Source organism: Malaclemys terrapin, chromosome 8 (assembly GCF_027887155.1).
Source record: "Malaclemys terrapin pileata isolate rMalTer1 chromosome 8, rMalTer1.hap1, whole genome shotgun sequence".
Classification (NCBI taxonomy): Eukaryota; Metazoa; Chordata; order Testudines; family Emydidae; genus Malaclemys; species Malaclemys terrapin.
The window spans coordinates 21,645,772-21,663,297 of NC_071512.1; the positions used below are offsets into that span (position 1 = coordinate 21,645,772).

At 49.9% G+C, this 17,526-nt stretch overlaps 1 protein-coding gene across 2 annotated transcripts in view; it reads left to right on the forward strand.

Moving 5' to 3' along the window:
• The first annotated feature begins 1,923 nt into the window (after positions 1 to 1,923).
• AFAP1L1 (actin filament associated protein 1 like 1) overlaps positions 1,924 to 17,526 on the forward strand; it is a 56,016-nt gene continuing 40,413 nt past the window's right edge. Inside the window, exon 1 of one of the 2 annotated variants that reach the window (XM_054036385.1) lies at positions 1,924 to 2,103. In XM_054036385.1, coding sequence (XP_053892360.1) covers positions 2,088 to 2,103 — 16 coding nt within the window. In that variant the 5' untranslated portion in view covers positions 1,924 to 2,087. The remainder of the gene's footprint in view (positions 2,104 to 17,526) is intronic. The other variant, XM_054036386.1, reaches the window with a different exon arrangement.

Sequence of the window (17,526 nt, forward strand, 5' to 3'; positions counted from 1 at the left end):
GCCTTCCACCACTAACCAGAATTTGAATTGGAGGAAAAGATCTATTTGCAGTTTAGCTGCAGCAAACCCAATGTGCTCTGAGAAAATAAAGCAATCTGGGTTCCCAGATGGGGTTAGGGAGGGAGCACAGGGGAGGGAGCGTGTCTGGGAAGGCAGCTGGCTCCTGGGGGCTAGTTGGCTCTTGGGGGTGCTAATGGGCTATAGAGGTATTTGCCTCTGCATCACTCATTCAGCTCTGGTCCTGGAGTAGTAGTGCCTAAAAGTCACAAGGATTTGAAAGGTCCTGTGACATGAGTCTGGGAGTTCTCTGCAAACAAATGTGCACATTATGAAAATGACTGCCAGGAGAAACATTAACTGGCCCCCGTGTTTGCAATCTCAGCAGAGAGGCTGAGGTACCAGCAGACCTGAGAGTCTGAACTTCTCTGGACAGAGCTGGTATTTCCACAATGACTTTGAAACATAGGGAAGGCAGTGTTGGGGGTTCAAGGGGAGTTTCCACTGACACTGTCCATGTTTATCTATTCTGGGTAGACAACACTGCAAATCCATCTTTCCCCGAACACACACCTGGGTGTGGAGGACTCAAAACATGCCAGCCCCTTTGTCTGTGCAGGCAGGAGCCCAGCAGTGTCAGTGTTACTGGCTGGGGGCTGACCTCTACCCCTGGCACCCTTGAACCTCACAAAAGCATTAGGGGAGCACTGCCAGGAGTGTCTGTTCAGTCCCAGTGATTATCAACAACATACCCTACCCTGATCCATCCTGTAAAGCCAGCAGAAGATAAGCAGGTGATGAATTCCAAGCCCAGATCAGGATGAACCCCTTGGGCTTCACTCCCACACAGACTGTGTACTTATGGGAATTCTACTACTCCAGATGGTTACTCCCTGCCATGTGAGATGTCACCTGTCACCCCAGCTGTGATGCAAGATCCCGAGTACAAGGGGAACACCCCGGAACCCTGAAAGGAAAAGCAGCTTGGGAGTTACAGAAGCACAGCAGAGGGGAAGGAGAGTGATTAGGGTTTCACCTGGGAGGAAACTGAAAGCTGGCCTATTTCTCAAGCTAGGAAAGCCTTGCTCCTGTCATTATGGAAATGAGTAAGGGGGTGTATTGGGGGGATTAGTGTAAGGGCAGGGGGAGAACATCCTGATCACCGCCCCTCATTTTAGACTCAGCTTTCCTCCACCCCAGGATCCTCAGGCAGGCCAGGTACAGTAAAAGTGCTGACTCAGGAAACAAGAGAAGAGTTGTTGTTTTTTGTTAAAAGTATCCCCTGTTGCTCAGCTCTGCCTGATTTGCGGTTTGCTTGTGTTCCTCTTGGCTTGCTCAGCGCCCCACCACATTTGAGCTTTGCTGGTGGACAGGTATTGGGGAGGGGGAGAAAAGCTGGTGTGTGTGTGGCAAATAGAGGAGCAGGGTGTGGCAGCACAGTGCTTAGGGATCTCTGGGTGAGAGGCTGAGGGATTGGGGTGGGTGAGGTGCTGCTGGCTCAGAGGCAAGGGGGGAACAGGAGAGCTGGGTGGCTGCGGTGAGGCTCTGGGTGTGAGGGGAGTGTGTGGGTGGAGTGAGGTGCTAGCTGTGGGGGAGCAGGAGAGCTGTGTGGATGTAAGGTGTGGCTGTGGGGTGGACCTTGGGAGGCAGAAGCACGGGAGGGTGTGGGGCTGGCTGGGGGGGGAGAGGTGGTCAGGATGAGGGGTTGGCTGGGGAAATGTGGGGGCAGGAGCAGTGGGGAATGTGGGGTCAGAGAGGTGGCTGGAGTGGGGGCTGGCTGGGGAGAATGTGGGGGGCAGGAGCGAGGGGCGGGGGCTGGCTGGGGGGGGAGAGGGGCAGGAGACGGCAGAGGTGTCCTCCCAGCTGAGCCTAGCGCGGGGCTGTGCCGCTGGTGCGGCGGCGCCTGGGCTAGGCGGGCGCTAAGACCCCGCACCCCGCCGGGGAAGCGCAGGGCGGGCGGGGCAGCTGGTTTAAAGGTTGACGTCTCTGTACCAGGCGAGACAGGCGCATCCTCTGGCCGGACACCGGGCGCTCCAGGCCGGGACCCCGCGCCCCTCGTTGCCGCCTCGCGCCCGTCCACCCCCGGCAGCATGGACAGGCTGAGCGGTAAGCGCGGCTCGTTCGGGGCTGTGCCCGGGCAGCCCTGGCTCTGGGGTCGCGCTTCCCCGCGCGGGCTGGGTGTGTTTGCCCGGGCCGGGGGGCTGCGGGCACGGGCGGGGCGCTGCGGTGGGTTCTCCCGGGGGCAGCGGGGTCAGACCCGGTCCCTAGTGCCCAGCCGCCGGCGGGATCGCAGGCTGGGCGCCGCTGCCTGCTCCTCGCTTTGAGCGCGGCGTGCGCCCGGCACCGCTCCTGCTGTCCAGGGGCTGGAAGGTGCCTGCCCCATCCCGGGCAGCCCCCCGGGATTTAGCGAGGGGGCAGGCCAGGGTATAACTACCCAGAACAGGTCCGATCCTCTCCCATCTCCTGGTCCGAAAGGGCTTTGCCACACCTACCGCTGCTCTCCGCGGGGGGCTGGGGGGCGGGCAGCCCATTGTGTGCGGGAGCCTGGGAAGAGCACCTGGCTTGGGGGGGAACTCGCCAGGGTCTTCTGAGAGGCTGGTCCCGTCCCAGGGGCCCTACTGCGTGTTTGGGGCAGCAGGGGCTGCAGCCAGGGAGCTGTGGGGAGCTGTTACTCCAGGGGGGCTGAGGCGCTTGGCATGGCAGCAGCAGACCCGTTGTCTTTGTCTCTCGTTGCTAAGGCGCTTCCTAGGGCCCCAGGAATGGCTGGGAACCCCTCGCAGTGTCCTTGCGGCCAGGTGGCGCTGCCTGGCACCTGTGCACTGAATGGCCTTCGCTAACCCAGCGGCGGATCCCTCCGCGTTGCCCTGTTTCGCTAGGGTGACCAGATGTCCCGATTTTATAGGGACAGTCCCGATTTTGGGGTCTTTTCCTTACATAGGCTCCTATTATCCCCTCTCCACTCCCGATTGTCCACATTTGCTGTCTGGTCACCCTATGTTTCGCCAAGTGCTGCCTAGCGGCTGTGGAGTTTGCTGACGGGGGTAGTCGCGCTGGGGTCAATGGGGCTGCTCACGGATCAAGAGCTACATGGCAGTGTTGGAGGACTGGGCCCTACAGTCTCACTGCACAGTGGATTGTAAACCAGCTCCACTTCTGGGCGGGAGAAGGTTACTGAGTTTCGTTTATAGGCTGTTGGGCCCAATGTATCCCCAAATTAACGGGTCCAAATCCTGAAGTTCTTTAAATGGATTTAAATCAGGCGTTACTCAAACAAAACCTTCATTGCAGTCAATAGGCATTTCTTACCTGAGCAGGACTTCAAGATTTGGCCCAGGCTCTGTATGTAATTTTTAACAAAACCTAAGATCAATAGGGATGTTTCCTTGAAATGTTTTGTAAATTACAGAGCCAGCATCTTTAACTAATAACCCCCCCTCCCCCTTGGTGTCTGCGATACAAATATCACAATATTGTTCTAGTGCTGGAGAAGCTGAGAGCAACCTTGACTAGAAACAAAAGTTAGCAACTTTGGGGTCCATGTTTCACTGCCCAAACTGGGAGAAATTCATGACGGAAAGTAGCCTAGTTTAAAAAAAAAATCTGAATGTTTTAACAATTTAAGGGCTGAATAAGGAAAATAATTACATTGTAATCTAGGATTGTGTTCCTGCATTGAGTGAATCAGTCCAGGAGAGAAGTGCCACCCGAGACCATCTGTGGAACGTGCTTCCTAGCCCAGGACAGAGCAGGGGTGCTGGTAGCTCTCAGACAGGAGTGTTATTGCTCCTGTCTGTAAGTGCTATACATACCTCCTCTATGTATACGCATTCCTACATCTGTCTATGGAGCCAATCTCCTTTAGCTACAGGGCTTTGATTTGTAGTTATAAATAATCCTGCTTGACCCAGCAACTTGTAATGAAGATCCCAACTTTCAGATCTGGGAGGAGCATCGCTGGACTGGAAAGGAGAGATGACTCCACTGTAAGCACTGCTAGCATTTGTAGTGCATTGGTACAGGGCCAATGGGATGAAGGAGAGACTAGGAGAATGAGCCACCCAAAGGGGTCACTTCTGCTGTGAAAAGTGGGAATGCTCTGAGCTGGCTTGTCAGCCCTGCATTAGCAGCAGATAAATCTTCTGAGGGTCAAGTGTTTCCCTTCCCTTTATGTAAAAGGATGGGTGGTGTTTCCTCAGTGGAAACTTGTGTGGGGATTTATTATTATTTTTCATTGCAAGGTTGCTCAGTGTTCAGAGCTGGTTGCCTATCCACCATGAAGGATGGGGCTTGAGGAGAAGGCAGACAGCCCTCTCCTTCATTAACTAACACAGGTCACCCTATCTGCCAGCCACATAGCCAGCAAAGGAGCTGGGACTAGTTCTCACAACTGGGGCAGAGGCACTCTCTCACGTGAGGGAGCCTTGCTGGGTGCGTGGTGATCAGGACAGTACTGAGAATGGTGCTCAGGGGTCATTCCTTGGCCACTTGGACCGCAAGTCTGTCTAGGGAGTCAGATAATGGAACTGGGAATCAGTGGCAGAGCTTTCTGTATCCTAACTTCCTCTGGGAATTGGGGGAAGAGTCATGTTGCTTCTTGTGCCTCAGTTTCCCCACCTGTGCAATGGCGCTAATCCTAACCTCACAGGAAAGGAAAGGGTTAAGGTGTATGCAGCTGACGCAGTACTGTGCTTGTAACCTCTTGTATGTGGCCATTTTATTTGGGTGTGTGGAGCCTGTGCTGGGTGTTAATCTGCTTGTCACAGGAGTGCAAATGTTAACGAACTAATGGGCTGAAGGAATTAAAGGGCTGATGCACAAAGCCTCCAGAAGAGGCCACTGATCCTGGGTGTGCAACTTGAGATACCTGAGGCCTGATTTTTTTCAGGCATCTCAGAATGGGCACTTGAAATCAGTGGCCTCTTAAAAATGTGTCTTAAGTCTGAAATGCCAGCATCCCGGGGGCTCCCTAGTAAGATGAGTTTCCAGTGGGGTGCTCTGAGGGTCTGTCTACATTGCAATTAGACACCCATGGCTGGCTGTGCCAGCTGACTCGGACTCATCATGGGGCTTGTGCTAAGGCCTGTTTAACTGAGAGACGTAGCTGTGCCGATGTAACTCTTCAGTGTAGACTAGCTGTGACTATTCAAGTAAGGGCTGATGTTTGCCTGTGCTGAGCTCTGCTTTGCTGCGTCTCTCTCCTAGGTGCCTTCTATGGTAACTTCAGCAGCAATTGCACACTCTCCTTTCATGTTTACAATAAATTGCCATTGGCACCCGGACTGCTCTGTGCTAATCTAAACGTCCTGCTGCCCTTCTGTTTATCATCTGCAGGCTCTGGGAGCCCTCTATGCTTCGTGTGGTTTCTGGAAGGAGCATCAGTGACTGGAGAGAAACTTCAGATGTGTCCTGGGGCTCCCCTTTCCTAACTGCAGGGCTGGGTCCTTCATACTGGATAGAAAAGTCCATGTCCCCCCGCATTGCCTATATTCTGCCCTCTAGCCACATCCAGTGCTACTTCCACACCATGCATGCTCTGCCCCTTATCTCTGCTTAGTGCTTCTCTGGCCCTTAGCCCTACTGCATTTCATTCTCCAGGTGAGCCGAATGCTTTGCAGGTGAGGTTGTGCAGAAAACTCTTGTCCCCAGGGAAGGGTCCAGCTTTCCTGCTCCCTCCTGTAAGCTCCTGAGCAGTGGAACTTGAAAACTCTTGTGATTTGTGTAATAATGCTCTGAGTGTGCGCGCTTGTGTCTGCACTGATCTCCCTTATTGACAAGTTCTGATTTTTGAACCTTTAGCAACAAGCCATGAGTGGTGTGGGAAGGGGGCCGTTTAATTTAACAAGAGACAGGCCAGCTCAAGCAACTAATCTGAGCATTGTGTTAGATAGCTATGGATACAGCCCTCATGGACCCACTGCTTCTTGCCTTTACTTGCTCTTTCCTGACTCTTTGGCGTCTCTAAAATTCCAGCTCTCGGGCCAAATTCCTCCTGGTGTAAATCCACTGATGCCAATGGAGATGCACCAGGGCTAAAGTTGACTTCATCTCACCACAGGAACAAGGAAGCGCTGGGCTTTGTGGGAGGGATCCTGGATCATACTTGATCTGCTGCCTAAAATTCTGCTGCCGGAATCCCAGCCTCTACTAAAATGCAGCCCAGCAGCCGGGTGTGTGGAGAGGGTGAGGGGGTGAGAAATATCGTATCAGCCCAGCTGTTGGTTTCTGAGGCAAGTGGAGAGCTCTCCCCCCACATTGCAGCCATTCCTTCCTCTGGAAACTAAGCTGCTGCAATTCTAACCGGACTAAAAGGCAGCAGCTTTTTATAGCTCAGTGCAAACCAGAGAAGAGCCCTTCCTTTTGGGTGGGTTTCCATTGCTGCATATGCTCCTTTCCCCCACCACTCTACCCGTAGAACATCAGCCTGGAGTGCAGCAATTCCAGGGGAAGATAAAGGTAATAGGGCAGGCACTGTGAAGGGAACTGCAGGCAACAAGGAGCCCCCAGTCACCCAGACATCAGGAGCTCCAATAACTTCAGCAGCTCATTCTGGAAACAAGAATTCCTGCCAGGCCTGGCTTTAGGGGAAATGGCGCCCTGGGCGAGCTTGTGTTTTGGTGATGTCTTTACAATATCATGCTACTGTTACTTCTGTGCTGCTGCTGGTGGCGGCACTGCCTTCAGAGCCAGGTGCCCAGCCACCAGCTGCCGCTCTCCCAACTGCCCTCCTATGATAGCCTTGTGACCCCCTTTTGGGTTGGGACCCCCAGTTTGAGAAACACTGCTCTTGACAATGGTGCCCCTGGCCACAGTGCTCTGAGCTGTTGCCTGCGTTGCCCACCCATGAAGCTGGCCCTGCTAGCCTTGCACTTCCATGGAGGGACTCCATCTTCCAGTGCCTCACCAGGTTTACTCACACTCCTGAATCCTTGATCAAACCACCCCAGCAGTGGCCAACAGCAACCAGCCACTCAGCTTGTGCTGAGTTCAAGCTCCTCTGGCTCCAGATCCCTGAGCCATAATCTGCTTCTTACTTTGCATCTGCTGGATCAGAGGAGGTTGTAACTAGAGATGTGACGGAGCCCCAAGTATGGAGGTGTTTAGATCTGGGGTTCTGGTTCAGGCTTCTCTAGTTAGGACAAAGTTTTCTGACATGAGTGGGGTGCCTTTTGCTAGAGCACTACGTCCAAATAAGCTTCAGAAAGGACCATCCTGGGAAAAGAGGAACAGCTGTGACTCCAGTGGCTGGGTTCCTCCCCAGCACCTCAGCCTGGATAGCTGGAGTGATACCATCCCGCACACTGCCAGCCCCCTCACGTCAATAGAGGGTGACTACTTGGGATGGGGAAAAGCCACAAGCAGACCTGTGCACTTTACTAGTCCACTGGCAATGGATATCTATTTTGTTCCACGCTCCACAGGCTATTGCAGGGCAGGCAACTTGTCACTCAGAGGGCTGTCCTGCATACAGTGTGGTGTGGAAACCGTGCCCAGTTTCCAGAACTCACTGTAACCTGGAAATGCTACTCTCCAGAGTTCAGAGTAGCAGCCGTGTTGAGCACTCTGTTAGCGTCAAGGCCCTCTGACTCTCTGTTGTTCAGATGCAGTAGATGACGCAAGCCCAGCCGTGCTGGAACACAGCATGAACAAACAGCTCCGTGCACTATCCCCTCAAGCTTGCAAAAAGTGTGGTGAGCAGGGCTCATCCACACCACCTGGGGCTGGTGGATACCCACATGAGGCCAAAGAGACTGCATTGGCTTTCATCCAGGTCTAGTACTAAAATCTTTTTGCCCTTCTGTAGCGCCTTCCAGCCAAGGAGCTCAAAGTGCTTTTCATTTAAACTTGATCCTTCCCTCTAGGCACTAGGAAAGGATTGCCCAGGACTGTGAAAATAAGTGTATTATTTAAGAAGGTTCACCAACCCAACCCTCCCACTCCCCTGTATTTGCAGTTTAGTTCTGAGTCACTGTGGCCCCAACATTTTGCTTTTCATGACATTTGTCTCCCAAAAAAAAAAAAAAAAAAAAAAAAAAAAGGCAGGCTTCTGCTGGAAACAAGTGAGACCATTGATGTTTCATAGTCTGATATGAAAATTAAACTTTCCTGTAATTAATTTTGCAATTAGAAATCTTACAAATGCCATGGTCTTTTTCCTCCAACAGCATTGTTTTCACACACTCGGTCCTGAAAGCAGAATCGCAGTGAACCCAACTGCTGGGTGACACCAAATGTCTTTTGCTAATCAAGCGTCAGTACAGCAGGGAGACATCCTGGTAATTCATTAGAAAGGAAAGTTCAACTGTGTGTGCGGGGGAGGGGTGGTTTCTGGATTTTTTGAACTTTTAAAATCCCGGAACTTTGCAAGTTTTTGGTAAAACTGAATGAAATAAACCAAAATGTGACAACACCTCATTTCAAAGGGCTTGAATTTCATTGCTGGTACTTTGTACAGGCCTAGTATCATTTTACAGATGGGGAAAACTGAGGCACAGCATGGGGTAGAAACCTGCCTAGGACTTGCTGCGGTCAGGAATAGAAGCTACCACACACACACACACACACACACACACACACACACATATATCCCATCAACCCCAATTCCTGTCCCCTGAGCAGCCACTGTGTCCTGAAATTAAATGCAGACTTAGACAACAGATCTGAGAATTTCTACAAACCAGCCTGACATCACTGACAGCCAATCGGAAATCTCCACATGTGTCCAAGGCTGTAAGGTGTCTTGATTTTTTGTTTGGGGTTTTTCCCTGGTTAATGTTCTAGGTTGGCTTGTCCTCTCCAGCACAGGAAGGGTTAAGCTGATAGGAAATCCATGACCTTGATGCTGCACCTGATTCTCCTGATGGCATTCCGCAATGGGCGGAAAGGGAAGGGCTGGTCTCAGCTGAGAAAATACCCTTATCCTGCTCTCAGCTGGGCTGGAAAGAACCTACTGGGAGCACAAATCACAGGCCATGGTATCCCTTCAGTGTGCACAGTCATTCATGGGAGAGTCTCCTTCTACCACACTGCTGTCCCAGGCGCGAAGTTTTGCTTTCTCTGTGGCCCTCTAATACAGGAGTCGGCAACCTTTCAGAAGTGGTGTGCCGAGTCTTCATTTATTCACTCTGATTTAAGGTTTCGCGTGCCAGTAATATATTTAAATGTTTTTAGAAGGTCTCTTTCTAGAAGTCTATAATATATAACTAAACTATTGTTGTATGTAAAGTAAATAAGGTTTTTAAAATGTTTAAGAAGCTTCACTCAAAATTAAATTAAAATGCAGAGCGCGCCGGACTGGTGGCCAGGACCCGGGCAGTGTGAGTGCCACTGAAAATCAGCTCGCGTGCTGCCTTTGGCACGCATGCCATAGAGCAGGGGTAGGCAATCTAATATGTCAACTTTCCCTGTGAAACACCAATGCTGTGCATTGATAGTGGGCAAAGTGCTACCCGCACACATTTCCCCATGGCATCCTGCTCTTCAATAGCTGCTTGGATCAAGGTGCAGGGTTCTGCGGTGGATGTGCTGCAATTAGATCCAGGTTGTGCAAACTAAGAGCAGCCCTTGGGCTCCTGGTCACTTGCTAACATGGTTTAGTTGGGTGCAGTGGTAGTGCATGCCTGCTGCACATGCCAGGCACAGAAAGTAGTGCTTTGGAGAGCTTTTTCATCTTGGCTTTTCTTTTATTTATTTATTTTATTTATTTTAAACTGAGACTCTGTATACCGGGAACTCCTCGCTTCAGGAAAAAATCAGGTTGGCAAAGAATTCGGAAAAGGAGCTCCCACTCTGGGCTATTGAGGGTGATTGAGCCACCCACAGACTCCTGTGGTGCTCAGACAAGTCACACACAGCGTCCTCAGGTTCTAGGTCAAAACTGTCCAGAATGCAGGTTTTTTAAGCTCTCTGTGGGTTTGCTGACCTCATGGGCTGGATCTCACTGTGCTTCATCCTCTGCTTCTCCAGCCACAGCTTCATCTTGTCTGTTCACCCATTCTGGCCACAGCCAGGGAAAGAGCCTTCTGCTCTGCAGCTCATGGAAGTCTGGGCTAGTCTCCCCATGTCCCCTCACTGACTCTACCAAATCTAAACATATTTTTTTCTTTGTGTCTTATTTTTCCCTGTTCCTTGGCTGTTCTCTGCTGAAGCTGAATTATTTACCCCTAAGTATTCTGGGACATTGTGTGACATCTATATGAGCCTAATCCTGCAGAGTTGTGTGAGTGGTTTCAGCTCCCATTGACTTAATAGGAGTGGAGGGTCCCCAGCCCCTTCCAGAGGATACTCAGGCCCTACAGGATCTCTAGAGATCTACTTTATAGAGACCCCCATTTGTGCCTTGCTAACCATCGGGGCTGTACTCTTGTCTCTGCAGCATTCAGCAGTAAGTGATGCCAGGGGGCCAGCTGTAATGCTGGCTGGAGTAACTGAGCCCTGGACTACTGAGTGTGCAGAATTTCCACCGCAGTGAACGCAATTAGCGATGATCTTAGCTGTTCTGGAGCTTGAGGTTGATGTGGGGGAGGGCACGGTGGAGCCAACGGGTTTCTGAGAGAGAGGTGGGTAAGCAAAGACAAACCCAGTATTTTGGATCCTCTCCCAGCATCGTGAGCTAATGGCTCTGGCAGTGGGGAAGCTTCGGCCTGGGAGGATTTCCTGATGTTGCTTCCAGGTTCTTGTAGTGCCTGTAGAGATGGCTTTTCATCTTCCGCACCCAATCTTTTGTATAAGTATCACACACAGCTGTCTGCCTCCGTTTCCCCATCTTCAAAATGGGGCTAAGGATACTGACCCACCTTTCCTGGGCCGGGGGTTGTGACCGCTCACAAGGGAGCTGGTCACTGAGTGCTTTGAAGGTAAAAATAGCTGTTACCCTACCACAGGGCCCTTCCTGTTTGTGTGTTTGTCCTCTGCCTCCCAGAGGAGGCGATGGAAACCTCTGTCCTTGTCTGTTCGGCTGCAGCTTCCCAGAGGCTCTTTGAAGCCTCCTTGTCTGTGGGTTTTATTCATGAGCTATTTGCATCCTTTCATTTCCCAAAATCAATACCAATCCAGGAAAGAAAACCCCAGTGCAGGAAATGCATGTCCCTTGGGGCAGCTTTAATTGGGGTCTTGAAAGGGACTACAAAGGGGGGGCATTTCCCTCCTGACAGGGGGTCTGGCTCTCTGCATTGGCTTGCCCTCCAGAACTGTGCCACTGAGCAGCTCCCCGCTCCAGTCTCTGTGGTCTCCTGGGCCCTTATCTCCTTGTCTCCTATCTAAGGGGAGGGCCATGCACTGAGGCCAGGCAAACGCTGCTTTCTGCACTCCACAAGGTTTGTTTTGAAGAGACCGATGCCAGAACTTGGCTTTAAAAAGAGGGTTTACTCTGGGGTCTGAGTAATCCGAACACTCGCTCCTTTGGTCTTAAGTTTGTTTTTATACATTACTCAGCAGGTCTGCACCCTGGCTGGCTATTCCTTTAAAAGGGCATTTCAGCCCTCTCTTCACTCATTGTTTAAGATATCATGAAGTGCTCTCAAGAGAGTGGTTGTAAATACACCTCTACTCCAAAATAACGGGGTCCTTGGGAGCCAAAAATCCCTACTGTATTATAGGTGAAACCCCGTTATATCGAGGTAGCAGCGGCAGGGCTCCAGTGGTGATTTAAAGAGCCCCGGGCTCCAGCCGCTGCAGGGAGCCCGGGCCCTTTAAAGCGCCGCCCAAGCCCTGCTGCTGGAGCCCTGGGGTTACCGCGCTATATGCAAACCCGTGTTTTATCGGGCCGCGTTATATGGGGGTAGAAGCGTATGCACCCAGATTCTGATCTCTTGCACCAGATTTACACTGGTGTGACTCCATTGACTTCAATGGGGATACTCCAGATTTACACTGTACATGAGTGTGACAAAGTGGGAATGTCCTTAATGTTTTTTTTTTAATACTGTGTGAGTGCCTCAGTTTCCCCTATGCGGTTCTTAAGCATCTAGGTGGTGGAATAAGGGTGTGTGGTTGTTGCAGAGCCCTAGAGGGCCAGTTTGATGCTGTCTGCACAGAGAATGGCTGATGACCTGTCTCCTGGCAACTGATGGCCTGGGCCCCTCCTCTGCAAAGGTGCCAACTGAAGATATTGGAGAACAAAGATTAGGTAACCTCCTGGCCCGGGAAAGAGACAAAGGCAAGAGGAGGGGCTGGAGAGTTTCAGTTTGGAGCTGGCTGGGGAAATGGAGGGAGCGACCCAGATCTGGGGGTCTAAGCTCCCTGCCCCCCAAGACGGACCTCACTGAAGGGGTCCTGTTGTCTGTACCTACAAGCTCTGTTTTGGACTGTGTTCCGGTCGTCTAATAAACCTTCTGTTTTACTGGCTGGCTAAGAGTCATGGTAAATCACAGAAAGTGGGGGGTGCAGAGCCCTAACTCTCCCACACTCCGTGATAATGAGATTATAATTTGGTCTCTAATCAAGTGACCCAAACCTGTAATCCTTCCCTATAAAGCTATGGGCCATGGTTACAATCCAGCCTTCACCACAGATTGGAACCATGTTTGTAACCAGGTTGGGAAACTGTGTGTGTGGCAGATGAGGTAAGGGGGGCAAAGGCTGATATAGGAACTGATCAAAGTTGGGCAGTTCAACACTGATGGAGCCACTTGCCACACTATAGCTTTGAGCTGCAGGGATCTCCCACCGCAGGCGAGCAGACCTGTTCTGCGTTGCACAGGGGACACTCAGGCATGGCATCAGGGCCGGCTTTAGGCCAATTCCCCCGAATCGGGCCCCGCGCCTAAGAGGGCCCCGCACCCAGTGGCAGGGCCGCCGGGATGGGGGCAAGTGGCCGAGAATCCCTTCCCTGGCTAGAGGCTCCTTTTTAATTTTTACTCACCCGGCAGCGCTCCGGGTCTTTGGCGGCACTTCAGCGACGGGTCCTTCACTCGCTCTGGGTCTTTGGCAGCACTTCGGCGGCAGGTCCTTCAGTGCCACCGAAGACCCGGAGTGAGTGAAGGACCCACCGCCGAAGACTAGGAGTGCCGCCTGGTGAGTACAAGCCCCACGTGTTTTTTACATTTTTTTTTTTTTTTTTTTTCCCAGTCATCCCTGCCGGGGCCCCGTCAAAACTGTTCGAATCGGGCCCCGCACTTCCTAAAGCCGGCCCTGCATGCCATTGCTGTTCGTGAATATACGCAGTAGTCATGGTGCCTTTATTTTCTTTGTTTTGTTTTACTAAGCCAAAGAAAATCCCAAGCAATAGCCCCCTTCTGACCAGAGGACCGACAGCTGCAACTTGTCCATTTCAGGAGAGTTCAGTTTGCTTTTTCTCCTGGTTTTAACTGTAACAAACCACACAAACCTTTCAGAGTGTCTGCTAATATTCTCCTTTCTCTGGCACCTCCCCATCCTCAGACTTCAAGGTCTATAATACAAAGTATAGCACTAAAGCAACCATCAAACCCTTGTGTATCTAGCTGTGTATATTTAATTTATTTTTTATATCCAATTCAATTACTGGGGTTGTTTTGTGTGAGTTTCAATGATCTGTTAATAATTATCTGGATAGCTCATGTTTTGGATTTGTGCAGCTATTCTCTAGTACACATTGGAGAATATACCGATGAGAACAATCCTCCAATGGCAGGGGATGGATTAGGTAACCTAATGGGGCTTTTCCACTTCTATGAATCAATGTGACGGCAGCTGTATTCTTGTATTTCTGTTAGAGAGACAAGGTGGGTGAGGCTTTGTCTACACTAGCATTTTTGTCAGTATAATTTGTGTGTGGAAAAACACCCCTCTGAACAACATAAGTTACACCAACAAAAGTGCAGGTGTAGACAGCGCTGTGTCAATGGGAGATGCTTTCCCGCTCACATAGCTACTGCTGCTCATTGGGGGTGGTTTAATTATGTCAACAGGCGAGCTCTCTCCCACTGGCATAGAGTGGCTACACAGGAGATCTTACACCGGTGCAGCTACATCAGTACAGCAGTGCCACTGTAAGGTCCATAGTGTAGACCAATACAGGGTGGACTAAATACAGGGTGGAAAAGAGTTTAGCCTGAGTAGTTAACATCTATTTCAAGGGATGGTGTTTAACAGGCTACTTCAGCCCTTCAATCTGGAGAAAACCAGACAATCACTGGACCAGGCGTAGGCAACCTATGGCACGTGTGCCAAAGGCGGCACGCGAGCTGATTTTCAGTGGCACTCACACCCAGGTCCTGGTCACCGGTCCGGGGGGCTCAGCATTTTAATTTAATTTTAAATGAAGCTTCTTAATTTTAAAAACCCTTATTAACTAAACTATTGTATGTAAAGTAATATATTATAGACTTCTAGAAAGAGACCTTCTAAAAACATTAAAATGGATTACTGGCACGCGAAACCTTAAATCCGAGTGAATAAATGAAGACTTGGCACACCACTTCTGAAAGGTTGCTGACCCCTGCACTAGACTATTGAATGAGCTCACCCAGGAAAATGATAAAAGAGAAAAACACCCTGTCACCTGTAGGTGAAAACTTTTTCACAAAGCGATCACTTTCTGTCTCGCCTCCTCCTCAAAAGAAACTTCAACAGATGAGTTTGGGAGCTTGAATTCATAATTTAGCTAGACACTAAAAATCAGGGACTGAATAGAGACATTGGGTTTATGGCTTGTTACAACAATCGGTAACCCACTAACAATGACCCCCAGCTGCATCCTCCTTCTTCTTCCCCTCCTCCCCCCATGACTGGAGGGGTGTCAATGGGCCACTTCACCTTAAATGGTCCCTTGACCTGTGTTAACTACTTATGCTAAGCAATCTGTTCCACCTTGTATTTAGCTGCGACACTCGAGTACCTTTCCCAGACCTGAAGAAGAACGAGCTCTGTATAAACTGGAAAGCTAGTCTCTCTCACCAACAGAAGTTGGTCCAGTAAAAGATATGACCTCACCCACCTTGTCCCTTTAATATCCTGGGACCAACATGACTACACCACCCACCACTGCATACATTTTTATTCACTATTCTTGTTAACATCCATTAAAACTTACTTTAAAGAAAGTGTGTGTGTGTGTCCACACATCCCTACTGTCCACGTGTGTGATGCTCATGCCAGTGAAAACAACCTAATTTGAGAACCTAGAAAATATGTAATTAGCCCTTCTCCTGGATCTTTCATCTACACACCTCCTAAGCATTTTAAGAGTATTAAGCTTCACAACATCCTTGTGAGACATGAAGTATTACCCTTTTTTTTTTTTTTAGCAATGGGGAAACTGAGGCACGGAGCTGGGGGCAGGGGGTGACTTACCCGAGATCTCTCACTGAGCCAATGGCAGAAGTCAGTGTAGAATCTAGCAATTTTGATTCCCAGACCTGTTCTCTAATTGCTAGTCTGGAGTTTCATTTGTTGAAAAATGACTCGAGTCACTAAAATGTCTTAAATTTAGTCTTGCTTCAAATTCACTTCTAAATATGATAGCAACTGACTCCACAACCAAACTGCAATCAAGGTCTGCAAGAGCAGACCCTTGTTTATGCAGTTAGTCTCTAGGCATGTGATCTGTTCCATTGACTTCAGTGTGGCTACTCGCATGAGGAAAGGTATGTTGCCCATCCAAATAAGATGCTGGAGCCTTCAGTCTGGCTTTTCTAGGGCGGAAGCTTAGTGTGGGTAAAAGCTACAAGTGCTTTTTGGACTAGGTTGGGGTGTCCTACTCCTGGCCACTCCCATCTGTGTATTTATCCAGCCTCCTTGGCAGATTCTGATTCTGCAAAATGTTAGCTTTCCTTTTTTTTAAAAATGTAGGCCTTGTGCTTGTGAAGAAGCTTCCCAGTGTGAGTCCCTGGGGTTTCTTAGCTCAGAACATCTGTCTGGAGCAGCACAAAGTGTCCCGTTTACCTTGATAGAATGTTAATTCTGAACCCTATAGGTGATAGTAAGTACCAGCTCTTTGCATTTCTTTAAGCCACGTAATTCATGCCCAACTGTGCACCTCCACAGATAGAATGTGGAACTGCAAACTAGCTGCATGTACAAACTGTATACTGAACAAATACAGGTCAGCCGTGACCATAACCCATCCCCTCACTCCCATTTCTATTGACTCTATAAGAAGCAGACAACCACAAGAACGTGACCTAGTAGAAGACGTCCCTCTTCCAGCAAGTTCAGAGAGAGGCACTAGAAATGCCAGGGTATAGTTCTGAATCTCTTGGGTTTGAGCCATTGTTTGGTTATGCTGTTGTGAAGAGCAGCACTTTTCTCCCTCCAGATGCTCTAGGCCTGGAGTTTCATTTGTCTAAAAATGATCCTAGTGGCTGGAATATTGAAAGCCAGTCAACACGCCACTCCTTCAGCCAAGTGCATCCCTGGCATGACTCCAGACTTAATTGGCGCTACCATGCCACAAATGAGAGATCAGTCTGACTACTGAACTGAAGGGGCTCGTGTGTGGGGCAAGGGATGGTAAACGGAAACTCTGCCATAGAGCTGAAGATTTACCTCTGGAGGTGCAAAGAGTTGACAGAATTCAGTCTGGGGGAGAACTTGCTGGCCCTCATCCAACCCTGGTCTAAGTGAGTATAGAGTTACTCTGAAGTCAAATGGAGTTTTTTCCCTACTGTCACTAGATATGGATTTGAGGTCCATGCACAGGCTGCTTCCATCCATTTAATGATGAAGATACATAAGTGATTAGCTAAAGGATAACACAAGCGCCTTTACGCTTCTTGCCATAATCTGCAAATCCTTGCTTTGAGTAGTGCCAAAGTGGGGAGCAGAGGGGTGCAAATGCTTCCAAACTGCCCAGCAGCGGTGTCATGACGCTCCCACATGCTGCAGGGCTTTCCCAATGTCGCTCTCTAACCCATGGGGAACAGAAAAGAAGCATAATGGTGGGTTTTTTGGTTTTTATTCCCTCACTATTTGTGTACACAAACAGTATTTAAATGCCAGGTAGTGAACCCCACTGTGTGTGTGAGCTAAAGAGCCAGCTGGTAAAACCCCTGGTCAGCAGACACCTCTCAGGGCCGGATTGTCCTCTCATGCATGCTGGGATAAGTCAGGAGTGACTCCAGTGGAGCTGCTGCAGTCAGAGATGTGACTGCAGCATATGTAGACATACCTCAGCTAACTCGAACAGCAGTGATGCCGCAGCAACGTGGGTGTCGACTCAGGCTTTCTGTCTGAGTACAAGCCCGCCTGGGACCCTGATTTATGTACTCAAGTAGCTAGCCTGTGCTGCTGTGGTTTTACTGCTATTGTTAGAGGTAGCCAGATGTAAACTAACTCAGGTATGTCTGGTTTCAGAGTAGCAGCCGTGTTAGTCTGTATCCGCAAAAAGAAGAACAGGAGTACTTGTGGCACCTTAGAGACTAACAAATTTATTAGAGCATAAGCTTTCGTGGACTACATTTCGTGGACTTATGCATCCGAAGAAGTGGGCTGTAGTCCACGACAGCTTATGCTCTAATAAATTTGTTAGTCTCTAAGGTGCCACAAGTACTCCTGTTCTTCTTTTTGCAGGTATGTCTATGCATGCTGCAATCACATCTCCCAATTGCTCTG